At 54.9% G+C, this 26,958-nt stretch overlaps 3 protein-coding genes across 23 annotated transcripts in view; 1 reads left to right on the forward strand and 2 right to left on the reverse strand.

Annotated features, from left to right (window-relative positions):
- Positions 1 to 3,610, forward strand: part of ASH1L (ASH1 like histone lysine methyltransferase) — a 181,961-nt gene extending 178,351 nt beyond the window's left edge. For all 5 annotated transcript variants that reach the window (XM_035719088.2, XM_035719090.2, XM_035719091.2 and 2 more), the window contains 2 exons: positions 239 to 540; positions 1,240 to 3,610. In XM_035719088.2, the coding sequence (XP_035574981.2) occupies positions 239 to 540; positions 1,240 to 1,331 (394 nt within the window). In that variant the 3' untranslated portion in view covers positions 1,332 to 3,610. The remainder of the gene's footprint in view (positions 1 to 238; positions 541 to 1,239) is intronic.
- A 5,066-nt stretch (positions 3,611 to 8,676) lies between these two features.
- On the reverse strand, positions 8,677 to 16,670 carry RUSC1 (RUN and SH3 domain containing 1). Of its 6 annotated transcripts, XM_025430935.3 has the most exons (11): positions 16,514 to 16,670; positions 14,463 to 15,866; positions 13,768 to 14,180; positions 13,060 to 13,158; positions 12,838 to 12,914; positions 12,568 to 12,742; positions 12,296 to 12,401; positions 12,109 to 12,155; positions 11,103 to 11,652; positions 10,531 to 10,659; positions 8,677 to 9,365 (listed from the first exon to the last, which is right to left on the reverse strand). In XM_025430935.3, exons 2-11 carry the CDS (start codon positions 15,779 to 15,781, stop codon positions 9,197 to 9,199), a joined length of 3,084 nt encoding a protein of 1,027 aa, XP_025286720.3. In that variant the 5' UTR covers positions 15,782 to 15,866; positions 16,514 to 16,670; the 3' UTR covers positions 8,677 to 9,196. The 6 variants fall into 6 exon arrangements, with proteins under 6 accessions (XP_025286720.3, XP_035574986.1, XP_025286718.1 ...); XM_035719093.2 differs by lacking the exon at positions 13,768 to 14,180 and having other exon boundaries at positions 8,677 to 8,961; positions 14,449 to 15,866; XM_025430933.3 differs by lacking the exon at positions 13,768 to 14,180 and having other exon boundaries at positions 14,449 to 15,866.
- Positions 16,671 to 16,898: 228 nt separating this feature from the next.
- Positions 16,899 to 26,184, reverse strand: FDPS (farnesyl diphosphate synthase). Of its 12 annotated transcripts, none has more exons than XM_025430940.3 (12): positions 26,030 to 26,172; positions 25,610 to 25,743; positions 25,031 to 25,246; positions 24,791 to 24,953; positions 23,004 to 23,144; positions 19,267 to 19,347; positions 19,017 to 19,139; positions 18,624 to 18,712; positions 18,464 to 18,536; positions 17,774 to 17,851; positions 17,550 to 17,684; positions 16,899 to 17,152 (listed from the first exon to the last, which is right to left on the reverse strand). In XM_025430940.3, exons 3-12 carry the CDS (start codon positions 25,207 to 25,209, stop codon positions 16,952 to 16,954), a joined length of 1,263 nt encoding a protein of 420 aa, XP_025286725.1. In that variant the 5' UTR covers positions 25,210 to 25,246; positions 25,610 to 25,743; positions 26,030 to 26,172; the 3' UTR covers positions 16,899 to 16,951. The 12 variants fall into 12 exon arrangements, with proteins under 12 accessions (XP_025286725.1, XP_025286724.1, XP_048968527.1 ...); XM_025430939.3 differs by having other exon boundaries at positions 25,610 to 25,782; positions 26,030 to 26,160; XM_049112570.1 differs by lacking the exon at positions 25,031 to 25,246 and having other exon boundaries at positions 24,791 to 24,932; positions 26,030 to 26,170.
- Positions 26,185 to 26,958: the final 774 nt, after the last annotated feature.

Consider the following 26,958-nt stretch of genomic DNA (forward strand, 5'->3'; position numbering starts at 1 on the left):
CTATGTCTCTGCCTCCCTCTCTGTGTGTGACTATCATAAATAAATTTTTTTAAAAATTAAAAAAATATAATAAAAAGAAAGAAAACAGATTTCAAAGAAAGGTAGGGATTTGCCCCAAAACGGTGATGACCAAAGCCAAGGCTCTGAAGAGCTAGACTCAATCTCAAGCCAACCTGAGGTCCCTCCCCACCCCGTGCCCTGCAGGGCCTTAGTCTAAATTCCCACATCCCTCTGGCAGGTCATCCTGGAAGTCTGAGCGCCCAAAGCCACCTCTAAAAGACCTGGGCCAGGAGGATGACGCTCTGCCCTTGATTGAAGAGGTTCTGGCCAGCCAGGAGCAAGCCACCAATGAGCTGCCCAGCCTGGAGGAGCCAGAACGGGAAGTGGCCCCTGTGGAAGTCAGCGAGGGTGAAAAGAAAGCAGAGGAAGGTGGTCCAGAATCTCAGGCTGCCTGTACCCCTGAGGAGCGACGGCACAGCCAACGGGAACGGCTCAACCAGATCCTACTTGGCCTCCTGGAAAAAATCCCTGGGAAAAATGGTGAGACTCAGGCTCATGTCTAGGATTTAAGAGAAAGGGGAAATTAGTGAGGAAGGAATGAAAAAGGACAACTTATGGGACACCTGGGTGGCTCAGCAGTTGGGCATCTGCCTTTGGCTCAGGACGTGATCCCGCATTGGGATCCCTGCATGGAGCCTGCTTCTCCCTCTGCCTGTGTCTCTGCCTAAATAAATAAATAAGTAAGTAAGTAAGTAAGTAAGTAAGTAAGTAAATAAGTAAGTAAGTAAGTAAGTAAGTAAATAAGTAAGTAAGTAAGTAAGTAAATAAGTAAGTAAGTAAGTAAATAAGTAAGTAAGTAAATAAATAAATAAGTAAGTAAGTAAGTAAATAAGTAAATAAGTAAGTAAGTAAATAAGTAAATAAGTAAATAAGTAAATAAGTAAATATATATATATATATATAAATTTTAAAAAGAAAGAAAAAGGACAACATAGCATTACTTGCCCGGGATGGGAAGTATTCTGTGAAAACCTCCTAGCTACCCATCCCAAGAAGGGCACTGTGGGCAGCGAGGGGCCCCCAGCCCCCAGAGAACGTCTCTCCTGAGGCTGTAGGCAGACCTAATGTGCTTTGAGGTTGGAAAAGGAGTCACTGGACTCCTATAACCTCCTTAGAGCTCAAATCTGGAATGAGGAACAGGAGGGTGGTGTTTGATGATCTCTTTGGTTCTGTTTTCAGCCATCGATGTGACCTACTTGCTGGAGGAAGGGTCAGGCAGGAAGCTTCGAAGGCGCACTTTGTTCATCCCAGAGAACAGCTTTCGGAAGTGAGCCTCGAAGGAGAAGCTCAAACATCTGCAGTCAGCGGAGCTAACGATCCTGCCTCGTGTTCTCTTAAGTGTAGACAGGGGTGGGAAGGGGCCATCCAGCACAGGGAAGGGGCCGTGCTGTTGACATTAAGGTACTTAAACCTTGGAGCTAGTGGAGAAGAGGGGGGTCTGGAGAAACAGTTTGGTTTAACTTGTTTTCCTCTCCACTGCTTCACCCTGAGGGTTCATGGTGGGAGGAGGACGGAGCACCCTGGGGACGATCAGAGCCTTGTGGGACTGTATAGCACTTGCCCCTGCCCCCAGCTTGGGTCTTTCCATGTCATCCTCTGATCCCATGGGCGCTGCTGCCAAGCTGCTTCCTGTATCCGGTATAACTCACAGTCCAGCGAGAGGGGAGCTCTGGCCTGCCTCTTCTCTGTGGGCTCCAAGAGCTACCCCAGAGACTTCAGACAGAAATAATTGCTGGGGCCCCTTTCCAGAAAGATATCTCTCCTTTCTTGCCCAATCAGGTCAAAGCAAAACGTGAACAGACAAGTCAAAGCACTTGCATCTGCTGCCCTGCTCCCTACCTCTCCTCCCCTGAATGTAATCATGGAACAGGGAAGGGCTCATGGGGTCAGAGGGCACAGGACTTACTGTAACAATTCTTGTTTTAAACTTCATAACCTGCCGAACCTATTTTTTTTCTAATGAGGAGGCCTGGCCCCGCCAGCACATGTGCTGTTCCTGCACTGGGGCTCATGTGTGTCTGCCATGTGAGTCGAGACTCGTCCCAGAACAGACTCCCTGTAAACCCTCCATAGAAGTGGACTCTAACCCCCCAAAGTCACTACACAGACTGTTGAACAGTGTTCACCTGTCAGAGTGCTTGTCGTGAGTGTACATCATCAATTTAAAACACTACTCTTGTTTTCTTACCACATGGCTTTCAGTGCCCGTCCCACCCCCACCTCCCATCCCACCTCCTCCAGCCTCCTGGCGACACAGCGGCAGGAGGACGTCAGGGTGTCCCCTTCCTTCCCATTTTCTGGGCCAGAACTTACCAGACAATACTGTCTCTTTAAAAATAAAATTTAAAAAGCTTTGCTTTGTTGTCTTCTCAGACATACATATGCATATGTTTTAGATGTTCTTATAAGAGAAAAGATGGTTTTTAAATGTGCCAAGTTGTGTGTGTATATATATATGTATGTATGTATGTATGTATATATATCTGCTGCGTGACTAGGAAGCAATACAGCAGTAACACGTCCCGTCACTTCTCTCTAATCCCGGACCAATGCTGTCCTCACTGTACATTTCCCCTGATGATGACGACGCTCTGACTTGTTTAGGTAGAAACATTGACACCTTCCATTCCATTGAATCTTTTTTTCTTTTTCTCCTTTCTGTGTCAATCTTGAGGGAAAACAAAACAAAAGAGACAGGGGATGCCAAAGATCCCCTTGAGCAGATAAAAAGCAGAATAAATATTTTATTAAAGAAAAAAGAGAATTAAGAAAATAGTTTGAAGTATTTTCTTACTGTAGAGAAGCACTGTACATTACGACGAGACCTGGGTATAAGATACTCACGTGTGGAGCTGGAAACGTCGCATGTCCACGCCCATTTAAGTGGTTCCTTTTGGTTTTCTTTGCAGGGAGCTGGGTGGGAGGGGGTGGGAAGCAGGGGCACTTTGGGGTCTCCTTTTAGTCAAAAAGCAGGAAAATGACAAGAAAGAGATTAAAATTCAATATTTCCTTGAATAGTGTTAAACACTAAAATTTTAAAGACAAAAAAAGAAAAAAGAAAAAAACTTTGTACAATGTGAGAACAGAAGCAAAAGACACTACGCTCTGTCATCTTATCTTTCTTTTGTTGAAAGACTAAAAACTGTTTTTTAGACAATCAAATGTTAGGTAAGTGCAAAAACTTGTTTTTTCTTACTGGTGTAGAAATTAATGCCTTTTTTTATTTTTCGGTTATTTTATAATAATGAAATAAAAAGAACCCCCTAGCTGCCAGGCGGGTTTTGGTGTTTGAAATGCGGGGCAAAGCACTACATCACTGCAAATAGATACAGAGTTAGTCTGCATGTCTGTAGGCTGTGTGATTGCGGAAAATATAAATGCTGCTAATATATTTCCTTTTTACAAAAGCATATCTAAATAGATGATTGTTTTGATGTTAATCTTTGTAAATTATGTATTACCAATTTTAACATTGGATGTAATTGCATAAAAAGCTTGCATCTCAATCCTTGAAAGTCTAGTATTAAATGGAAAAAACTTTTCCTAACAACAGAGTGGTGAGCTTGCCGTTTTTTCCCCTTTCCCGCCCTGCATTTATCTTCAGGATTTCCTTCCTCTGTCCTTGTTTCCAGAGAGATCTTTCTTAAAACCATATCATCAGTGTCCTGGGCCCCCACAGGGACACACTCACCGCCGTGGACTAGGAGATAAAGCCCATTTCCTCACTGTGAGGATTTTTTTGGTCGGAGCCCAGCCTAACCAATCAACAGGATAATCATCAAGCCCTCTGTCCTCTGCACCCAATCACACATCACCTCATTCGGGATTCATGAACAAACCCCAGGCCTGGTGACAGTAGGCCACTGTGTCAGACCATTTCCATCCTAAGCAGTTAATGCATATTCATTTATTAATCTTCACAACAGTCATTTTAAGTAGGTACTCAAACCCAATTTCATAGACGAGGGAACTGAAGCAACACAGAGGTTAAGTAACTCACCCAGGATCATCTAGCTAGTTTGATAATCCTGATAGCCCTCTGTGGTTACTATTCCCATTTAGTAGAAGTGAAAACTGAATCTCAGCAACTTGCCAGAGATCACCTAGGAACTAGTGTTGGATTCATAATTCCAAAATCATCATGTTCATCTGCAAGTAGAAGAGTGTCACAAATAGCCAATGTGATCCTACTAAGGAAGATAAATCCACTCCTGCCAGCAACTGAAGGACCCAATGGAACGTTGTCCCAAACATGGATCCGCACTGCAGCTCTGAGTTCAGCTAGAATGGTTACTCAAGCACCAAGACCACAGACTGCGTTCCTGGGATGCAAGGATGGTTCAATGTTTGCAAATCAATCAACATGATACATCAGTAAGAGGATAAGAATCATATTGCAATTGATGCAGGAAGAGTGTGTGACAAAGTACAACATTCAACCATGATAATGCACAGCTAACGTCATACTCAATGGTGAAAAAGAGCTTTCCCCTAAGGTCAAGAAAAAAAAAAAAAAGACAAGAATGTCCACTCTCACCACTTTTGTTTAACATAGTACTGGAAGTCCTAGCCATAAGCAATCAGGAAAAAGCAATAAAGGCCATCCAAATTGTTAAGTAAAACTTTCACTCACTATTTGCAGGTAACATGATACTACATACAGAAATCCCTAAAAATCAAAAAACTACGAGAACTGATAAATGATTTCAGTAAGATTGCAGGATACAAAATCAATGTACAGAAATCCACTACATTATTATATGCTAATAATGAAGTAGCAGGTAGGGAAACTACCCCACACACACCAAAAAAAAATCCCATATTTACAATTATACTAAAAATAATACCTAGGAATAAACTTCATGAAGGAGGTGAAAGACCTACACTCTGAAAACTATATTGATGAAAGAGGGGTTCCTGGGTGGCTCAGATGGTTGTGTCTGCCTTCGGCTCAGGTCAGGTCATGATCTCAGGGTCCTGGGATGGAGCCCTACCTACATGAGGCTCCCTAATCAGCGGGAAGCCTGCTTCTTCCTCTCCCTCTTATGTTCTCTTGCTCTCAAAAAAATCTTAAAAAAAAAAAATGACAAAATGGGAGGTTTTTGCAAATGACATATCCAATAAAGGGTTAGTATTCAAAATATATAAAGAACCATAACTCAACACCAAAAAGTAATTTAAAAATAGGCAGAAGATATGAACAGATATTTCTCCAGAGATGACATCCAGATGGCCAACAGACACATGAAAAGGTACTCCATATCATTCATCAGGGAAACATAAATGAAAACCACAATGAGAATTGCCAGAATGGTTAAATTCAAAAACAAGAAACAGCAAGCCACTGTGGCAAACAGCATGGAGGATCCTCAAAAAATTGAAAATAAAATTATCATATGATCCAGTAATTCCACTATTGGATATTTGCCCAAAGAATATGAAAACACTTATTTGAAAAGATATATGTACCCCTATGTTTAAGTTTTTTTTCAAGTGATCTCTACACATAACATGGGGCTTGAACCTGCAACCTGAGAGTGATAGTTGCATGCTCCACTGACTAAGCCACTCAGGCGCCCCCACCCCTATGTTACTGCATTATTACTTACAGTAGCCATATTATAGAAGCAGCACAACTCTCCCTTGATGAATGAATGAAGTTGTATACATACATAATATTCAGCTGTAAAAAATGAAATATTGCCATTTGCAACAACGTGAATGGATCCAGAGGGGATTGTGCAATAAGAAGTAAGTCAGAGGCACCTGGGTGGCTCAGCGGTTGAGTGTTTGCCTTTGGTTTGGGTGGAAATCCTGAGGTACTGGGATCGCATCAGGCTCCCCATAGGGAGCCTGCTTCTCCCTCTGCCTGTGTCTCTGTCTCTCGTGAATAAACAAATAAAAATCTCTAAAAAATAAGTCAAAGATAAATACCATGTGATTTCACTCAAATGTGGAATTTAAGAGACACCTGGGTGGCTCAGTGGTTGAGTGCCTCCCTTCGGCCCAGGGCGTGATCCTGGAGTCCCAGGATCAAGTCTCGCTTTGGGCTTCCTCCATGGAACCTGCTTCTCCCTCTGCCTGTGTCTCTGCATCTCTCTCTATGTCTCTCGAATAAATAAAAAATTTAAGTGGAATTTAAAAAACATAGGAAATTTAAAAAGAAACTCAAAAACAGACTCTTCACTTTAGAGAACACACTGCAGGTCACCAGAGGTGATGGAGGTGGGAGGCAGAGGGTAGGGGAGGGGAAAAATGATAGGGTCTGAGAGTCCATTTACCATGAACAGAATAATGAATGGAATTACTGGATCACTATACTGTACATCAGAAACTAGGGCAGCCCAGGTGGCTCAGTGGTTTAGCGCCGCCTTCGGCCGTGGGCATGATCCTGGAGACCCGGGATCGAGTCCTGTGTCGGGCTCCCTGCATGGAGCCTGCTTCTCCCTCTGCCTGTGTCTTTCTGTCTCTCATGAATAAATAAATAAAATCTTAAAAAAAAAAAAAGAAAGAAAGAAAGAAACTAGTATCACACTGAATGTAACCTACCCTGGAATTTGAATTGTTAATTAATTTTTTAAAAAAGAGTTGGCTGGGATCCCTGGGTGGCTCAGCGGTTTAGTGCCTGCCTTTGGCCCAGGGCACGATCCTGGAGTGCCAGGATCGAGTCCCACGTCGGGCTCCCGGCATGGAGCCTGCTTCTCCCTCTGCCTGTGTCTCTGCCTCTCTCTCTCTATCATAAATAAATAAATGTTAAAAAAAAAAAAAAAAGAGTTGGCCACAAGCCAACTGGACGTCTGTCAGCTCCCACAAGGACATGAGTCTCTCTTGTTGTTAGGCAACACTCTTGTCCACACGCTGTTTTTATTATCCTTATGTCTTAAGCATTGGTACCCAGTACAACTGTTCTAAGTAGTATGTGACCATAACAAAGTTACATTTCCTAGTCATATTTGATCCATTTCACGATGCTCTGCAAGGAGGTCTGCGGGTCTTACCACTGAGACCACTAGACCACCAGCATCCAGTGACATGCTAGGTAGCACCACTCTTCTAGGCTCTTCCCAGTGGTTAGGATGACTCACTGTGAAGGCCAGTGCACAGGGCTAGGGTCAGGACAGGGCAGGTGGGGTCAGGAAAGCAGAGGCTCTGTTGTGGCCTACAAGAATCATGGGCCCCCCCATGTGCGTGTCACACTGAGAAACACTGGTCCCAAAGTCAAAGTAACCCCAGTCTGGCATGTGTCCTGTTGTAGAACCTCATTATAAAGATAAAAAGCAGGACACTTGGATGGCTCAGCAGTTGAGCGCCGCCTTAGGGCATGATCCTGGGATCCGGGATAGAGTCTTGTATCAGGCTCCCTATGAGGAGCCTGCTTCTCCCTCTATGTCTCTGCCTTTCTCTCTCTCTGTGCCTGTTTCTCATGAATAAATACAGAAATCTTTTTTAAAAAATAAATAAGGGATCCCTAGGTGGCTCAGCAGTTTGGCGCCTGCCTTTGGCCCAGGGCGCGATCCTGGAGTCCCAGGATCGAGTCCCGCGTCGGGCTACTAGCATGGAGCCTGCTTCTCTTTCCTCCTGTGTCTCTGCCTCTCTCTATCATAAATAAATAAATAAATAAATAAATAAATAAATAAATAAATAAATAAATAAATAAAAATCTTTAAAAAATAAATAAAAATAAAAAGCAATTGGAGAAGCTTCAGCAACGTGAGCACTTAGACCGTGAAGGCAATAGATTCTAAGGCTCTCAGTCCAGTGTGAGAAAGGGTGTATTGGGGCCAACCCAAGAGGTCAGGTCTCAGAGCCAGAAGGCAGCCAAAGCCAGAGCAAAACTAAGGAAGGAGTAGAGGAGTCCCCAGAAGGGGCCAGGAACTGGGAAGCCCACGCCTGAGGATGGCCCCTCCTCCTCTCTCTGTGCCAGCCTGTTGTCACCTTGACCCAAGTTCCCAAAGGTGGAACAAAATTTGTCCAGGGTCCTTTCCCTGTGTTCACCTCCTGGTCCTGTGTCCCCTGACTCTCCTGACTTCTCACCTCCTGGTGGCTCTCCTGTGGGCAGTTACTGACCTCCCTCCCAAGCCCCACGGAGAGTTCCATGTGTTCTCCTCTCCAGATGCAGCCTCATCCACTAACGAAGGACCCGAAATGCCATGAGGGTGCTTTCCAAAAAAAACTGTATCACTGAGGACTGGTGACATGAAAAAGTGTCACCTCGGGGATCCCTGGGTAGCTCAGTGGTTTAAAGCCTGCCTTCGGCCCAGGGCATAATCCTGGGGTCTTGGGATCGAGTCCCACATCAGGCTCCCTGCATGAAGCCTGCTTCTCCCTCTCTCTGTGTCTCTGCCTCTCTCTTTCTGTGTGTCTCTCATGAATAAATAAATAAAATCTTTTAAAAAAAGTGTCACTTCTACAACTTTCTGAGCCCTCCCAGCACCTGGCCCAGGGGTCTCAGGAACACAGGTACAGGCCCAGCCTCCCCACAGCCCCTGTCCACTGAGTGTCCTCCCCTATCACCTTGGAAAACAAGGCAACCCTGCCTTTCTGGGATCTCTGCTGGGAAGGGGCCCCCCCTCCGTCCCCAGAGCCCCCATACCGTAACCCAGTGACACATACACGTTCAGCTCCCACACTTTATTGGGACAATGAGGGGTAGGCAGACCAACACCAGGGGCCCCCCACGGTGGGGGGGGGGTCCGGACTTTAGCACCTGGCACAGCATAAGAACATAATAAATACAGGCAAGGAGGGCGGTGCGCAGGTGGGGGTGACCAGAGGTGGGAAGGACCCTCGAGGCCCTTCTAGTCTTGGGGAAAGAGACGCACGTGGCACTGGCACAGTCCACTCAGCAGGAGGAGGCAGAGGGGCTCAAGTTCCAGTGTGTGGGCGGGAGGGGATGCTTCCCTGTGCAGGTGGGGAGAGAGGTAGAGGGAAACTCCTTTTCACATCAGAAGAGGAGCAGATTTCACCTTACAGATGGCATGAGGGGGGAGGGAAGGTCATTTCCCATTTGCAGAGAGGGATGCAGATTCGGGAGGAAGAATCGTTCTGTGTCCAGGACAGCTGGGCGGGGTTCTGAGGCCGCTGGGTTCCAGGGCGCAGGAGGGAGAGGCGGCCACCGACCAGACCGGTGACCGGTCTAGAGGATGAGAGAGGTGTAGCCCACAGGCACCAGCCCCTCGGCGCCATCCCGCCCACAGCGAAGCCAGTCCTCGTTCACGGTGGCCAGGACGCGCAGCACCTCCCCGCGCTGGAAGCTCAGCTGCTCAGGTGTCGCCGCCACGTGGTCACAGAGCGTGCGCACGGCCCTTCGGGGAGCCAGAGGGGTGGGCTGGGGTGAAGCTGTCGCAGCGGGGAACCTCGAACTCGAGGGATCCATCTGGGGCCGCTTATCTGACCCGCCCCCACGCCCCGGGGCTCCTATCCAACAGATGGAAACCAAGGCACTTACCTGAACCCTCCCAGCCAGGCCCTCCCCCAGGGTCCTCGGGGGTGTCGCCCCCAACTTCAATCACCTTGCTTTCCATGCATCCTCCTCATGGACTCCCTGCCGCCCTCCTAGGGCTCCACCCTCTCTCAGGACCACCGATCTGGGCCCGCTCACCTCTCCCTGCCTGCAGCCAGAGGGCTTCCCAAACCAATGGCTGCTTCATCTCCAGGCTTCAGACCCCTCCCCGGCACCCAGGGTGACAGGGTGAAGCCGGGTTCCCTGCCTCCAGCACTCCTTCACTGCTGCCATGTCCATTCTCCCCCCAGACACAAACAGGCCCAGCTCCTCCTCGCCATCCCCAGGGCCTCTCTGCCTCTGCTCCTGGTTCCTCCCGCACAGCCACCACCCGGGGCCTTTCCTGACCCATACACCGCCCCAGGCCCTCAGTCCTCTCTCCTAAAGCAGCCACCACACGTAGCTGTCACCAAGCCTCACTCTTGGGAACCTTCCCTGGCCAAAGCTCCAGGCGGGCATGGACTCCAGTGAGGTGGCCTTCCTGGCCCCTGCGGAGCATAATGCCAGGCTCGTAGTAAGTACTGGAAAAATACCGTTGGACGAAGAAAAAGTCCAGAAACCTAATTCAGTGGCCTGAGAGCACCCAACGGAGGCCAGACTCCAGAGCACAAGCACCCCTGGCATCTAAGCTAAACATCCCCACTATAGGACGTGTCCCCACCCGGGGACACGGACGGTTCTGGCAACCACTAACCAGGCGCACACCGTGTGCTACACGCCTTTGTAAAACTAAGTTCACGCTCTTATGTAACAAAAGGAGCACTTATCTGCCTTTTACAGAGAAACAGGCCCAGAGACCAGAGCCTTATGCCAACAGCAGAGATGGAACGCAAGCCAACCACTGACCTCACAGTCTGAGACCTTTCATGCTTATCTCTCCCACCTGTGGGTCTGCAATCCCCACACCTGTGGTCTACACCCCCACACCTGTGATCTGTACCCCCCACCTGTGGTTTGCACCCCCACACCTGTGGGTCTCCACCATGCTGGCAGCTGAGGCCTCAAGTTCCTCAGGAGACGAGTTGGTCTCGGGAGGTGCCCCCCGCTTCACCAGAGCCAACACACTCACTGTCGGGGGCAGCCAGCTGGATGGTCTCCTGGAGGAAAGGACACGGGGTCATAGAAGTCACCCAACCTCCAGAAAACAAACGCTGGAACCCAGGATTTTGGAGATGGGAAGAGGTTGGGAGTGGGTCACTGCTGAGGGAGGCGTGACAGCTGCGGACTGAGGGGGCCTCAGGGTGATGAGACACCTGGGTCCAAGGTCCGCAACACCAAACACCAAAAGGAGCTATGGAAGGACAACCCTGGAGCCGGAAGCAGCCCCCTGAGATTCGGTAAAGGGCAGGCAGTAAAAAAAAAAAAAAAAAAGGGCAGGCAGTAAATATCTCCATCTTTGAGGCCAAGAGGCAACACAGAGAGTGCCCTGCGGGTTCTCACACAACGAAGAGGCCTCAAGGATCCCCCGAGGTTCCCCCTGGGGCAAACAGGGCTCTGAGAAAGGATCAGAGGCCTAGCAGGAGACTGGTGGTGGCAGTACCTGGACTTCAGCGTTCCTCCGTCCCCTTCCGCCAGGCCCCCAGGCACTCCAAACAGCCTCCCCAGCCACGGACCTCGGCCGGCCGTGGCCTCCTCTGTGGGCAGGGGCCTGTCGTGGGGGCCTCCAGCCGCCGTCCCTGGACGCCAGGCCCTCCACCGGGGAAGGGGGAAGCCCTCGGTGCCCCCAGAGGCATAGACCCGGGAGGCCTGGGTCAGCTGCTCCCACCAGCTGCCCGGCGCTGGGGTGCTCTCGAGGGCCGAAGGGCCAGAAGGCGTATCCCCAGGGGCCCCCCGAAGGCTCTGGGCCAGCCGCCCCCCCCAATGCAGCACTGCGTGCACCGTCTGCTGCAGGGCAGGAGGTGAGCCTGGGGTGGCAGTGGTGGGTGGGGGGCCCAGGGGCAGGTGGTGGTGGTGCTCGAACAGCAGGTCCAGGTGGAAGGTGAGCACAGACAGTGGCTGGAGCAGGAGCAGCAGCTCCGTGGCCAGGGCAGGGCAGCCAGCCCGGGCCAAGGAGAAGAAGCCAGTGGGCAGGTACAGGAGGGACAGCAGGCCTGGGGACAGCAGGCTGATGTCAGCCCCCAGGTCAGCCCCAGGCCCATGGGCTGAGTGGTGACCCCGGAATGGCAGGAAGGAGGCCTGGCCCCTCAATGACACAATGTGGGAAGTGGGCTCCCTGGGACCCTCCCAACAAGGTCCCCAAGGATGAGGGAGACTTCCTGGGGGGAGGGGAGGTGACCACAGCAAAAGGAGGGCCCTGGGGTAAGGAGCTGGAAAAAAACACTGCCCAGGCCTGGGAAGGAGGAAGAGGCCCAACATGCAAGACTCTGGAGGTTTCAGGGAGGATCTGGCTCTTTCCTGCTAGGGGGGAACAGGACACACTAGAAGTCTAAGTCACCAAACTGGAAATGAGGATCAAGGTCCCTCTGGCACCAGGGGGACCCACAGAAGAGACAGTGCCCTCCTCTTTGCCCCTAGTGGGCAAACTGCCCTACCCATGGGCGACTGACCTGCATCTTCCTGGAGGCTCGAGAACCACAGCTCCAGCTGCTTGGTGCTGGAGGGGAACGGACAGGAGCTCAGGCCGGCGTAGGGCTTCGGAGAGGGGAGGCCACCTCAGGGACGCTGCGTCCCTCCACCCGTGACCGCCGATGGCCCCCAAGCCATGGGAGGGGCACCAGAAACACAGCCACTCACTTGAGGAGGCCCAAGATGAAGGCGTGAAAGCGGCTGCGGCTGCTGCTCAACGGGGCTAGACGGCTGACCTGGCCGTACAGAGTCCCCAGCGCCCGGCTGCTGGCACCTGTGGACACCGCACTATCAGCCAGGACCCCACCCGCCCCTGCCCCTGCCCTGCCCACCTTGCCCTGCCCCTGCCTACCTGTGCCCCACCCCACCCCACCAGCTCCAGCCCCTACCCCTACCTCATCCGGCCTGCCCACCCCAGCACCCCCCTCAGGGGACCTCACCTGGCTTCACAGAAGCCTCCACCACGCTCCAGGGGCTACTCCTGCGCTGCCCCGTGATGAGGTCCTTCCGGAACGGCTTCAGGCCGTCGGCCACCAGGGCGTGCAGGGCCGGACAGAGGGTAGTCAGCACCAGATGCCCCACATCTGGGCTCAGACGGCTGTCCCCCAACTGGGCCTGGGGGTGGCACAACCCGCTTGTCCGAGGTGCCTGCTGCCCCCACCCCACCTACTGTTCAGGGGCCCCCACAGCCTCCCCACCGCCGCCCTCACCTTCTGAACCAAGTTCCGGGCCGCCCCAAAGTGCGAGATGATCTTGTCCACGGAGGCGCTCACAGCTATCAGGAGCCCTGCAAAGGGCGGGTGGGGAGCTCACGTCTGTGTGGCAAACACCCCAGGGCCGGACACCCAGGCTCCTACAGGCCGACAGGGCGCCGAGGCCTAACAGAGCAGCAGCCAACCCAAGGGCTGGGGTCAGAGGTCCGGGCGTCCTACCTTTCTTCTGCTCCTGCAGCTGGCCGGTCCCGCTCTGGGCCTCTGCCATCCACCGTCGCTGGGCCCCGGGGACACCGGCGAACGACCAGGAACTCTGGGCTGCCGCGAAGGAAGAAGGAGGCGGCACTTACCACGGTGACCCGAGGGCACCGGGCTGGCGCCCAGGTCGCCCGCAGCACCCGGGGCCGGAAACTAGCAGGGACAGGGACAGGGACAGGGCCCTAGGCCGGGTGGGGCGCCCCGAGCTCGCTGCCCCTCCCCCTCCGGAGCCCGCGCCAACCTCCGCCCGGACAGCCCCGCGCGCCCCGCCCAATGGGCCGGGGTGGGGGGAGGGCAGCCCGGGGAGCACGTGGGGGGCCAGGACCAATGGACAGACAAACAGACCGACCAACGGGAGTGGGAGGAGACACGGAGAAAGAGGCGACCTGGGGAGGGGAGGGGGGTAGGCTGGGAGGCGCGGGCGTGGGCCCACTGGGGTCCGGCGCCTGCTTTCCCCTCACCCCCCGAGCGAGGCAGGGCGTACTGTGCCCCCCACACCCCAGCACCGCACAGGCCCCGGCCCGCGACCCCTCGCCCGGGCCTCGAGGCGCGGGGCCAGGTGCCCCCCACGGGCGGGCGGGGCAGCGCCGCCTCACCCGAGGACCCTGGAGGGGGAGGACGGGCTCGGGGGGACGGGGGACCCCGCGGGCGAGCCCGGGTCCGTCTTACGTAGCCTGGGCGGAGGCGGCGGGCTCCTGGTCCGGCGGGAGCCCTTCTGCGGGCGCGGCGGTGGTGGCAGCGGGGGGGCGGGCACCTGGCGGGGCGGGGGGGCCGCGGCGGGGAAGGTGCTGCTTCTGGGAAAGAGCGGGGAGAGCAGCAGGGCCAGCTCGGGGCTGGCCAGGCAGGGCAGGGCCCCCCGAGCCGGGGGCGAGTGCGCGCCCACCGGGGACTGGCGGACCGGCAGCAGCCGCTCCTGCGGAGGCCTCGGCGCGCCCAGTAGCCGCAGCCCCGCGCGGGGAGGGCCGGCGGGACGCGCCGGGAGCGGAGTCCCCGCCGTGCCCGCGCCCTCCAGCAGGGGGCGCGGGGCGGCCGCGGACCGGGGGGCGGAGGGCGGGCGCGGCGGGGGGGGGCCGGCTGCAGCGGGGGGGGCGGGGGGAGCGAGGCGGCAGCCAGGCGGGACGGGCGGAGAAAGAGGGAGCAGAGAGTTAGTGCCATAGCCCCGCGGCCCCCCAGGTCCCCCTCCCGGAGCGCTCGCCGTTGGCGGGGCGGGAGGCGGTGCGAGGGGGGCGGGAAGGGGGCGGGTGGCCCAGACCGGGGGCGCGGGGCGGGCCGGAGGCGGGGGGTAGGGAGCGAGGCCGCAGCCCCTCACCTACCCGCCCCCCGACCCCGCGGCTCCCTGCGGCGGCTTACCCGCGCGGCTGGCCTGCGCGCCCGGCTCCTCGGGCTCCCGGGCGGCGGCGGCCTCCTGGCCAGCCACGGGGCTGCCCGCCCTGCCCTCCTCGGGCGGCCGCTCGGTGATGGGCTGCAGCCCGGGCCGGTTCTTCCTCCTCCGCGGTGGGACGGGCGGGGGCGGGGGCCGGGGCGGCACCAAGGCCCAGCCGACCGGGGGATCCCGGGGCGGCACCGGCGGGGGCGTGGCCCGGCTCCGGGAGCGGAGCTCCTTGAAGGTGGTGACCTCCCGGGGCGGCGCCGGGGAGCCTCCCAGGGAGCCGCTGGGGGGCAGCTCGCTGTCGGGCGAGAATACGATGAGCCAGTCGCTGCGGTCCTTCTTGACCTGCGGCACGGGGGGCAGCCCCGGGCCCCGCTTGCGCTTCTGGGCCAGCTCATGGAAGGACGTGATTGTCCGGTGCGACGCCGGCTCCCCGCTGACGTCACTCCACCCCGCATCTGTTTTTGGGCTGGCTTCGGTGATAACTGGGTTGCTTTTGCAGCCGGAGTCGAGTTTTGCAGGTTCCGTTGTCCAGCTAGAGCTGCTGTTCCCGCGGATGGTGCAGCCAGAGTCAATGATCCCCGTGGCTTTCCAGCCGACATCGGGGAGCTCCGTGTCAATTTTCCAAATGGGGTTGATTTTCCAGCTGGGTTCGGTTTTCCCAGCGTCGGGCTCCGGGAGCTCGGAGGCAAGGAGATCCTGCTCCCCTCCCTCCTCCTCCTCCTCTAGCCCCGGGGAAGGGGGCTCCTGGCAGGTGGTCAGGGTGTTGCGGTTGGAGTCCAGACCGGGGCTCCGTGGGGAGGACGCTCCGGAGCAGGAATCGGGCGAGCAACAGAAGCTGTCCGGAGAGCAGGCGCCAGGGCCTGCGGAGGCCAGCGGGGAGCCCTGCTCCAGGGGGATGATGCTGGGCTGAGGGTGGACATCTTCCTCACCTGGGAGGCCCTGCGAGTACACTGAGATGGGGGACTCATCTGGACTAAGATCTGAGCAGGAGCTGAGCGAGGAGGAGCAGCCCGGGTCCGAGGGAGAGGCAGCCCCCTCCTCCTCCTGCACTGGGTCCTGTCGATTTTCCAAGCTGGGCCCGTGCTCCTGGCAGCATCGGCAGGGCACAGCTGGGCTGTTGGAATTGGCGTCCACCAGGGCCCCGCTGCAGGGGCCGCGGCTCTCCTTGCCCCCTGTGTCTCCGGGGGGAGGGGATGTGCTCAAGGACCCCTCCCGTAGCTCAGGACGGCGGGACAAGTGCAGGCCCAGGGACACATGCTGGAGGTGGATGTGGTTGAGGTTGCAGAGCAAAGCCCTCTGAGGGGACAGCATTGTGCCGGCAGCGATGAGGTGGCCTCTGGAGAGTCGGGAGGCTCGGGCCTCTCACACCGCCTACCTGGCAACCGCAGAGGCAGACCTGGAAGACAGGGAGAGTGATACCCAGCCAGAGAGGACGCGGGGCGCGGCGATGACGGGCAGCTGCAGCGGTCATGAAAGGCACCGGCTGCTTTGGACAGTATTTAAATAAGACGCCAATGTCCGTCGACTGACCGGTAGTTTCCACTGCAGTATTTGCAGGTGGAGCCCAAAGGAGCCCCCCGGGACTGGGGCGGGGAGGGTCAAGAAATGCGGCTGCGCTCTGGATCTCTGTGGAGGTGCGGGGGCTTGAAAAAGGATGGAGCCCAGGATAGAGCCTCGGATCGTCTCTGCTGCAGTCTGGCCCTGCACCGCACCCCCGCTTCCCCAGCCTGCCCTTCGCTCCCAGGGGAAGGGGCTGCGGGAGGCCCCGCCCAGATGCTCCGAAATCGGGTGGGGGAGGCGCGGCCAGCTTGCTAATGCAGGAGAGTAGCGGGCGAGCGTGGGGGCGAGCACCCGGCAGCTGGCGGCGCGCAGGTCCGCGGAGCAGGTGGGCCAGCAGATCTCTGCTCCGACGCCGCTCTCACCCATTCTCTCCGCGCTCGGCTCTGTCCCCCAGACGCCACCCCACTCCTCCTCTATGCAATTTTCCTGCGCCCCCCCTCCTGCCCCACCCAGCGTGCCCGGATGCGTCCCCCCTGACCTTACCCGGGTCCTCCAGCGACCGCTGCAGCCCGGCTCCTCCACGACTCCCAAGGTCCCAGTCGGACCGCACCGACTGGATGGGGGGCGCCAGGACGACCCGCCGGCGCTGCGCAGCCGCGCCCCTTCACGCAGGGGCGGGGCGGGGCTCAGACCCCGCCCCCAGCGCTTGACGTCTCGCCTGTGTCACCCATCCAGGCTCCGCGCAGCTTTAGTCTTAAGCTCTAGGTCCCAAGGGTCCTGAAGGCAAGACCCTGGTCCCGGCCACCCCTACTAACCCTGACTTCTCCCAACTGAGCTGCGGCGCAGGCCGGCACCACTCTCCCCAAACCCTGCCTACTGGGGACACAGCTGTGCCCCAGACCATTACAAGCAGGCACAGACGCACGAGAAGATTGGACAATTTATTGAGAGCCGCCCCGCCCCACCCTCGCCGTCTCTAGGTCACTTTTTCCTCTTGTAGATGTTGTGCGCCAGCCCCAGAAAGATGGCTGGGGGCAGGGGTGAGGCGCACCGCTCAATGAGGCTCATGAGGCGGCTATAGCTGTCTTCCTCATACTGCGTGAAAACAGCCGGCAGGTTCAGCTCCTCGTACAGCGCCTTCACTCGGGCCACCTTCTCCGCCTCCTTCTGCCCATAATTCTCCTGGAAGGGGTTGGAGGCAGGGAAACTGGCTTAGCCTTCTCCTGCTATCAGGGCATCTGGCACGCCCCTCATCTATCTATTCCAGCCTCCCATTTCCCGATTTCCCGGGTCTTTGAACCTCCCTCTCCTGCTGCACTAGTTCAGGCCAGTTTCCTCTACACCAGCACTGCCGAGGCCGAGGCCGAGGCTGGGGCTGGCTAATTGTGGGGAAGCTCTGCTGTGCATTGGAGGATGTCTGGCGGCTTTCCTGGCCTCTACCCGCTAGAGATACCTGCAGCCCGTGCACACGCCCACCAAGTTATGACAAAAAAATGTCTGCTGATGCTGCCAAGCCCCTTTGAGAATCCTTATATGCCCCCTTTCCTGGGAGCTCCAGGATCCATGGCCTCCCAAGCACCTGAAGGACTTTGCGCTGCTCTGGAGATGCCTGCTGCAGACACTGAACCACCAGCCAGCTGCACTTGTTGTCCTGAATGTCTGTGCCAATCTTGCCCGTCACACTGGGGTCCCCAAAGAGATCCAGGAAATCATCCTGGGCAGAGGGCAGAGGAGGACCAATGAAGACACTCCACGCAGGGCACTAGGCTGGCAGTGGCCTGCTCCCCACCAGTGCCCTCCTACCTGAATCTGAAAGAACTCCCCCATCTCCAGCAGGATCTTCTTAGCATTGGCATGCTCTTTCTCCCCATCGATGCCTGCCTACAGTGAAGAAAGGATCACTAGATCAAACGCCAGGGGTGCCTCCACTTTCCTTGCTGCATCTCCTATGGGGCCCCAAAGCAGCCCCCAGATCCTCTGCCCTCTTCTTTCAGACATCCCTGGCTTCCTGGTCCCAGGATGTCTCAGTGGGCCAACCTCTAGCCCTTGGTGCATGCCAACAGACACAGATGAGCCCTGGGGGCCTGCGGACGGCCAGGCCCCAATCCATGGCCCCTCATCCTCCTCGGTGTCTTTCCGGATGAAAGCAGAACGTGGAACAGTGAGGTTGAGGCGGCCAGGGAATCCCACTGCCTGTCTGGACCTGGTCTACCTCTCAGTGTGAACCCCCCCAACCCTATCCAGACATGGATGCAGCAGTCGGTGCTCTTCCGAATCGTACCAACCACTTTCCTTCCTATTCCCTGCCTCCCTTCATCTTTGCAGAAGTCCTGAGGTGGGAACTCGGTCATTGGACAGGTGAGGAGACACTGAGACAACTGGCTCAGGGTCACGTAGCCATTCAGTGGGGGCCCCCTGTCCAAAGCTGCCTGCTGGGTGCCCATGGTCCAAAAGCCCGGTCCGTGGGCAGCAAGGGGCAGTGGGCACACTCACCATATACATGGCAGCGGCCACAGGAAGGTAGAATGAGTAGAAGGCCGTCTTATACTTGACAATAGACTTGTACCTGAGGAGGGGGAAGGCAGAGTCCTCAGGAAGGCAGGGCCCAGCACCAGTCCCCCTCACCGTGTGGGCACCATCCCCCGTCCCTCACCTCTTCTCAGTGAACCTGCTGAGATCCACGCTGCCCTGGGGGGCGGTGATGAGGTCCAGGGTCTGTCCAATCTCAGTCTGGTAGGAACTCTGAGGAGGAGGAGGGTGGCCCGTCAGCTGGGCTTCATCCAGGGCTGGGAAACCCACACCATGAGCAGAGAGAAAGGCAGCAAGAGGCAGAGGACCCCAAATCCCAAGGCCCGTAGGCACACAGGGCTTCCTCACCCCTTCTTCCACTCACAAAGAGGAGTAAAAGTCCTTTCTGCCACCAATCTGCCTGACACCCAACACCTTTGTTCCTTTCCAGGCCACTGTAGCTGACTCCCATGCCCTGAACCACAGAGGCCAAACCGGGCATGGACGGGCTCTGGCCCTGGGCTGGCCTGCAACACACCTGGAGGAAAAGCTCAATCAGGTTCAGGTAATAGGGCTGCTCCCGGCAGTAGACCTTCAGCAGGCGGTAGATACATGCTTCCAGAAGCAAAGCGTCATTGATGGCATCCAAGCCTATGCCTGGCTGTCAGGGACACAACACAGAGAACACAAGCAGTCATTCTGGCCATTCTGAACCCTCGGGATGCCCTCTGCCACCACTGCTCTGTGGCCTATTCCCATGCCCACCACCACCCTCTTACACACTATACCTTCTGATACCAACAGATCTGCCCCCGTCGGGTGAGGGACGAGTCCATGATGTCATCTGACACCAGGAAGAAAGCCTGGAGCTAGGAGAAGGAAGAGTGGAATAAGCCCCTCATGAATCCTTACTAATGCTCCCTCCACCAGCAACAGAGCTGCAGCTATTGATAACCACTGAGCTAGGAAGGAAGTTGAGGATGGGGAGACCCGGGATTTCTATCCTGTGCCAAACACTATGGGAAATTATGTGACCTCATTGGTTCAGACTTCCCAATATAACATGAGATCAAAACTTTTGTTTCCAGAGTAAGAGACTCCAGCAGGTCTCAGACATGTCCACACAAGCAGCCCTAATGATCCTGGTATGGGGGAAGTGATGAAGCATTACATCCCATACTCTTCTTTTGCCAAAAACTATAGTGAATGCTTAAGGTTAAGATTTTTTTTTTTTTTTTTTTTTTTTTTTATTTATGATAGGCACACAGTGAGAGAGAGAGAGGCAGAGACACAGGCAGAGGGAGAAGCAGGCTCCATGCACCGGGAGCCCGATGTGGGATTCAATCCCGGGTCTCCAGGATCGTGCCCTGGGCCAAAGGCAGGCGCCAAACCGCTGCGCCACCCAGGGATCCCAAGGTTAAGATTTCTTCATGCACTGTGACTTCCCATGTCGCCTCCAGGCCCTCTGCTTACATGCACCAGTGCCCAGGACAAAGCCCCACCTTGGGGGGCTCATTTAGCAGTGCAGGTCTAATAGGACAGAACTGCAGTCTGACTCAGTAGCTGTCACCCTTAGGTCTTAAACATTTAACCATGCCAACATCAGCAAAGGGCTTCTCTTCTAAGTGCTAGCCTACCTAAAAGTCCCAGGAATGTGCTGGCTCCCACCAGGCTGTCCCATCCTTGGAGGCCAGGACAGTGTGTTTGCCCAACTGGCACTCCCAGAGCCTTGCACAGTGCTAGTTCCAGAGCTCATGTGTCATAAACACTTGTCTCATAAATCATGAAACACTGTCATGTACCCCATGATTCGTCTTGCATTCAGGCTACACATTCGAGCCTTTAAAAACAGCTTTTCAGGACATGGTTTTAAATCTTCATTGTATCCTGATCTCTGGGTGTGCGCGAATAGGTCTGCCCTTGCTTAAAACATGTAACACTGCCCATTGGCTCTGGCATGCAGAGCGTAGAAAGGACGATGGTAGCCCTTGCTCCTGTTCCAAGTGAATCCTCGGGGAAGGAGGCACCCATCTGCAGCTTTACCTCTGACCACACCCTGGGGCAGGGTCTGGGCTTTCCACACTGGAGGCATGTGTTTCATTTATAGAGTGTTTACTGGGAGTGACCTGGTTCCACGAATGCCACTGGTCCAGTGCCTCTCCCACCTGGTTTCAACCAGCACCACTCAACAAGACAGTCTCCAAAGGGCGTTCATTCCGTGGCTCCCCTCAGTCTCGTCTGCCCCACAGCAGTGGTTCTTAACCCAAAAGTACCTTCTATTTATTAGGGGAACTTAAAAAAAAATAAAAATAATATCAGTGCCAGAGTCCCACCCCAGATCAAGTAAGTGAGAAATCTATCCCAATTATTGGTTATGGTGGAAGGGCTATTCTAAAGATTAAAGACCTACCAAATACAGTTCATTACTCTTGACTGGACCCTAAATGTTTAAACAAAACCAACTTAGAATGGACTCTCCGGGGAGAATAAGGAATATTTAAATATGGAATATACATTAGATAATATTCCTTTATCAGGGTTAAGTATCTTGGGATGTTGCCATGGTCTGAATGTGTTCCCCGCAAATGCGTATGTTGAAATCCTAACGGTCAAAGATGACGGTATTAGGGGGTGGGGGGGCCTCTGGAAGCGCTCAGAGATGGAGCCCTCCTGACGGGAGGCTCTAGAGCTGCCTGGCTCCTTATACCACAAGGCACTGTGGCAGGAGGGTGCCGCTGAGCCCAAAGAACCCCCCCTCCCCATGCTGGTGCCTCAATTTTCAACTTCCAGCTTCCAGAACTCTATGAAATAAATTTCTGTTCTTTATAACTACCTAGTGTGAGGTATTTTGTTGTAGAAGCCCAGCCCAAATGAACTAAGACAGATGTGACAATGGCATTGTGGTTATACAGGCAAATGTCCTTATTCTTAAGCAGTTAATGCTGAAATAGACAAGAGGTTGAAGGACCTGACGCAGGAGAAAGATAAAACCAGAAATTGTAACAAATATCACCCAAGTACAAACAATGGTGGACAGGTCAAAAGGGATCTTAGGGGAAATGACAGCATTACAGCCATGTTTAAAAAAAAAACCTGGGACTCTCCCAGGTGAACCTAGGGTGTAGCTGTTAACTCAGGACCATTCATCCTACCAGGTGACCTGCCCTGGTCCCATAGCTCTGCTCCTCTGCTTTGCCCTGATGCTCCAGCCTTCTGGCCTTGCCTGGCTCCTCTGTCACCCAGGGGCCTGTCCCTTTACCTCCTTGGAGACAAATACCCCTTCTCCACCCCCATTTTCACTTATGAGCTCCAGACTGGAATTCCCAACACCCACAGGCCAGACAGCTCCACCCACACTGCCCTATGCAGAATGCAGCATGGCTGACCCTGAGCACGTAACATTCTCCCTGGAGGCAGTTGTTCCTTTCCACAGGCCAGGTCCTGAGTGTCTTCCCTTATGAGCTCTGCCACCCTCCCCTTCTAGAATCCAGTCTCCTTGTCACTAAGGAAGCTTCTGGGCTAGGCCAGGAAACCATACCCCTTTAAGGGGCAAATGAGCTGGGTATAGAAGACAAGGACACACGGGGATTGGCACAAAGCAGAGAGACAGAACCGCACAAGAGCGCGTGTGCCCTGACTCTGTGAAGTGGCTATGATTCAACGTCAGCCCGTTGTTATGTGGGATCCCAGACGCAGATCTAGCAATTTTCCATGTGATGTTAGAAATCTGAGGGTTTTTTTTTTTTAAGATTTTACTTATTTATTTGAGAGAGAGACAGAGAGAGAAAGAGAAAGAGAGCACAAGCAGGGGAAGCGACAGAGAGAGAGAGGGAGAAGCAGGCTGCCCACTGAGAAGGGAGCCTGACACAGGACTCGACCTGAGCCGAAGGCAGACACTTCATCGACTGAGCCAACCAGATGCCCCTAGAAATCTGGGTTTTTTTTTTTTTGTTTTTTTTTTTTATTTATGATAGGCACACAGTGAGAGAGAGAGAGGCAGAGACACAGGCAGAGGGAGAAGCAGGCTCCATGCACCGGGAGCCCGATGTGGGATTCGATCCCGGGTCTCCAGGATCGCGCCCTGGGCCAAAGGCAGGCGCCAAACCGCTGCGCCACCCAGGGATCCCGAAATCTGGGTTTTTATATAACATCTCTCCTTTCTTGAATTTAGGGTACTTAATTTTCAAAAACTATCGGTGGGCTGCAAGTTTTCAATCTCTGCTTTAGAATAATTCTCTGGAAGAGTTAGGTCACTCTGACGGTTCCCATCTGCTCGGAGGAAAGAGCTGACACCTTCATGCCCAGCTCCAAGGTCCTGGCCCACACCTAGCTTAGTTTATAGATTAAGTACATACCTCCTGTCAAAGAAGTTCCCCACATTTGTTAACCCTTAGAGTAAATCATTATCTAATCTTGGCAGAAAGACATGGAGAAGTCAGTTTCAAGCTCCTCTCTCCCCTCCCCACAGGACCCATGACCCTGGTAAAAACCTCTGCTTCTCCTGCCTTTCCCCCATCTCCCTTACCAGCTCCACACACCAGCCCACAGTCAGGGCCCGCCGCAGACTAGCAGCATCCTGCTTCCTGGGCTCCACCAGCTCCTGAAATGCTATCAGCACTGTCAAACCCCGCTGGTACTTGCCTCCAACAGCATTGTACTCCAAGACCTGAGGGCAAAGGAAGAGGGACAGGGCATCAGGGTCTGCAGGGTATCTGCCCTCTCCCACCTCTAACCTTGACATTATGCTAACTTCCTCAAATCCCACTCTTCCTGCAGGAGCCTCTCTGGAATTGCTTGGCTTCTTCCCCCAAGTCCTGGAGTGCTGTTGGAAGAGTGCCCCTATCTCCAGGCTCTCTCCTCGTTGTCTTCCCCAGTACATTTTTTTTTCTTTTCCTTTAAGCAGGTTCCACACCCAGTGTGGGGCTTGAACTCATGACCCTGCAATCAAGAGACACACGCTCTGCTGACTGAGCCAGCCAGGTACCCCCATTCCTAGGTAAATTTAAAGGCTTCTGCACATTAAAATTTGTTCCCAGGCCCACAACAGGGCTTGAACCCAGGGAAAACTCTGTACATGCCTGGGAATGGCTGGTACGTCCAGGTCTCTCCTTCCCAGGTTTCAGCCCCATCCCCCTCTCCTAGACTTCCCAGCCGCCTCCTCCTAAACACAGTTCAAACTATCTGCAAATGAAAAGCCTCTCTCACAGTATTAAAGACAAGGCCCTTGGGATACCTGGGTGGCTCAAAGGTTGAGCACCTCCCTTCCGCCCAGGGCATGATCCTGGAGTCCTGGGATGAGTCCCACATTGGGCTCTCTGCATGGAGCCTGCTTCTCCCTCTGCCTGTGTCTCTGCCCCCCTCTCTCTCTCCCCGTGTCTCTCATGAATGAATGAATGAATAAATAAATCTTTTTAAAAAATAAATAAATAAAGACAGACAAGGCCTTGAAATTGGCCAGAAGAGGGCTCCTCCAGTGCCATCTCCTCCTGCTGGCAGCACTTTTTTTGCCTTCTGCTGCCCTGCTGTCCACCAGCTCTAATGTACTGGGTAAACCTTCAACTGCTACCCCAGTGTAGGCAAACCCTTTCCTTGGTTATCCTCAGACAAACAAGACAGTATTTATAAAAGAATTACTAGATATCCCCCAAGAAAGAAAAAAATCAGGCAATTCAAATATCCTGGCCAGATTTCCTGCCCTGGAACAAAGGTTTCTTTTCTTTCGTTCTTTTTTTATTATTTTTTTTTAAATTTATTTATTTGTTTTGGGAGTGGGGCAAAGGGAGGAGACAAAGTCTTAAGCAGACTCCCGCTGAGGGCAGAGCGCAGAGGCCATCATGGGGCTTGATCTCCTGACCCATGAGGTCATGACCTGAGCCGAAACCAAGAGCCAGAAGCTGAACTGACTGTACCACCCAGCAAACCCCTGGAGCAGAGCTTCCTGATGATCCCTGGGTCCTCCTAAAGTGCCTCAGGCTGCCTTCCTCCCAAGGTCTCTGACAAAGTAGCACCTTATGACTTCCGGACAGGTAATTCCCTTTCTCAACAAAATCAAAGACCTAGGCCTTCATCCCCAAGGGCCTCCACCTCATATAAAGCAGTCCAGATGGCCCACCTGAACCATGAGGCAGGATTGATGGGCTGAATAAGTATACCTGCCCAGGCCTTGCCTGCTCCAGAGATCCAGAGTCACTCAGGTAAAAGCCTGCCCCACCCCCATCCGCTGTGTCAAAGGTCTCCCAAAAGCCACAGCTGAATCCTACACACATACAGAATGAACTAAAGATCTACTCTCTGAAGTCACTAATCCTTCACCTCCTTGAGCCGGGCAATGGCGTCTCCTGTCTCCGGGTGGCCCATGCCATCCTCAGTCAGTATCTTGACAATCTGGGGGAAGTGCTGGATGAAATCCTGCCTTGCTTGGGCATAAGCGTCCAATTTCTGGTCTCCATTCATTCTGAGGGAGGAGTAAAGTGCTCTGAGGAGAGGAAGGCCAAGTCAGAAACCCGAGCAGCTGTTCCCCTCCCCAAAGCCCTTCACCCCGACTGCACTCACCGAGGCTCCTCTGTCCACGTTTGGCACCAGCAGCGGGCACTGTGCCAGGCCCCCAGGACTGGGAACCCGTGCACCAGGGAGGGCCGCCGGTGGAGACCCAGCCACCTTTCCCGGGGCGCCCAGCAAGAGGCTGGCAGCAAGAAGACCCCCACAGATCTCAGCCAGCGGGACAGGGGCATCACGGGGGTGACATAGGGAGGGGGCACCGAGCACTCCCTGCAGGGGCAAGCACCAAAGGCAAATGCACGGTGGTGGCTCCCCAGGTCACCCCCACCACCCTTTTGCCTCTGGGCCCTGGAATGCCCCCTGCTCTCTTCTGAGCTGAGCATGCAGACATCTCCAAAAAGAAGGAAACCCAAGTTACAAAAAGCATGGCTGACTGACTGAAAGTCCACTGGTCGCGCTTAACACAAGTGCGCACTTAAAATAACTTAATGCCACCTAACTTCAAGTCCTGAAGGGAGCCTCTGGAATTGCTACTGTCTTGGCTTCTCCCCTCAAGTCCTGGAGAGCAGCTGTAAGACTGCAGACGACTGCATCCGAGGACTAGGGCCTGGAAGGAGCCTGAAAGCACCCTACCTTACGGAGGGGCCAACTGATGCTCTGGGAGGCAGGGAAGGTACGTGGGGAGTGCGGCGACAAATCTGGCACCCGGGTCTCCCTCGTAGGCGGGGAAAGGGCTGGCAGGCTCGAAGATACCTCCAAGACGAGAACTGCACCGGAACCCCGGGGGTCAGGGACACAAGGTATCCCTGTGGGCGCGGGGATTGGGTGTCCGGAGCCTCACAGGCGGCGCGGGGTCCGCACGGCCAGACTCGGAACGGCACGGGCGGCCGGGGACGCTGCAGGTGCACGCAGCCGGAGGACCAGCCGGTCGGACCCACCTGTGACCCCACACACCGCCACCCCCCACCCCCCGCCCCGGCACTGCCACCGCGGCGAGGCCGAGCCTCCCACCGCGGCCCCGGCCCAGCCCAGCTCACCCGCTACCTCTCTCACCTGCTCCTGGAAGTCGGCTCTAGGTCGGGTGTTGGCGGGGAACTCCTGAAAGCAGCTCCCCTCGGCGCGCGGCCCTCTGGGTCCGGTAGTTCCGGATCTCCCGTCCCTCCAGGCAGAAAGTTCTCATCCGACTACAATTCCCGGCATGCCGCGGGAGGGACAAGACGACGCGATCTAGCGCGGGCCGGCTGGGCGGAGACGACCCGCACTGATTGGCTGCCTCTCCTCGTGTGAGCATGGGGCCCTGTACCGGACAGCCAATGGGAGGGCCACGCCCCGGGCGGTGCGAGCGGGTCTGGGAGGCCGGGAAGTGGGACGCCTGCTCCAGCGCCCAGCTGTCGCCTTTACCACATTCTCAATATCTTTAGCTTCCGGTGCAGCCCAGCGGCTTGTTAGTGAAATACCAGTAGGACCAGCTTTATCAAGTCCTACTTGGCCAAGTCCTCAAATTTAGGCAAACCACTGAACTCTGATCCTTCGTTAACTGTCTTTCCTTGTCTGTTCAACAAAGATGAGACCATGAGGCAACGTACAGAAAGTGCGTTCAAGAAGTAAGATAAGATGGGCAGCCTGGGTGGCTCAGCGAGTCCCGCGTCGGGCTCTCTGCCTGGAGCCTGCTTCTCCCTCTGCCTGTGTCTCTGACTTTCTCTGTGTGTGCGTGTCTCTCATGAACAAAATCTAGGAAGGAAGGGAGGGAGGGAGAAGAGAAATAAGACCTAGAGCAAAAACCAGAAGCCTCACGCCTCACCCCTACACACAGCCTACCAGCCCCACCACGGCGAGACGCTGTTGGCTCTCCACCAACCCTCCCGATTCCAGGTTACTCCACCCATCTGAAAAGAAGCCTGAAACTCCAAACCGCCTAGGACCTAAATGGGTTTTGTCATTGAGAAACAAAAAATCACTGTGCAATCCACTTTCACACTGGA

This window comes from Canis lupus, chromosome 7 (genome assembly GCF_003254725.2).
Source record: "Canis lupus dingo isolate Sandy chromosome 7, ASM325472v2, whole genome shotgun sequence".
NCBI lineage: Eukaryota > Metazoa > Chordata > Mammalia > Carnivora > Canidae > Canis > Canis lupus.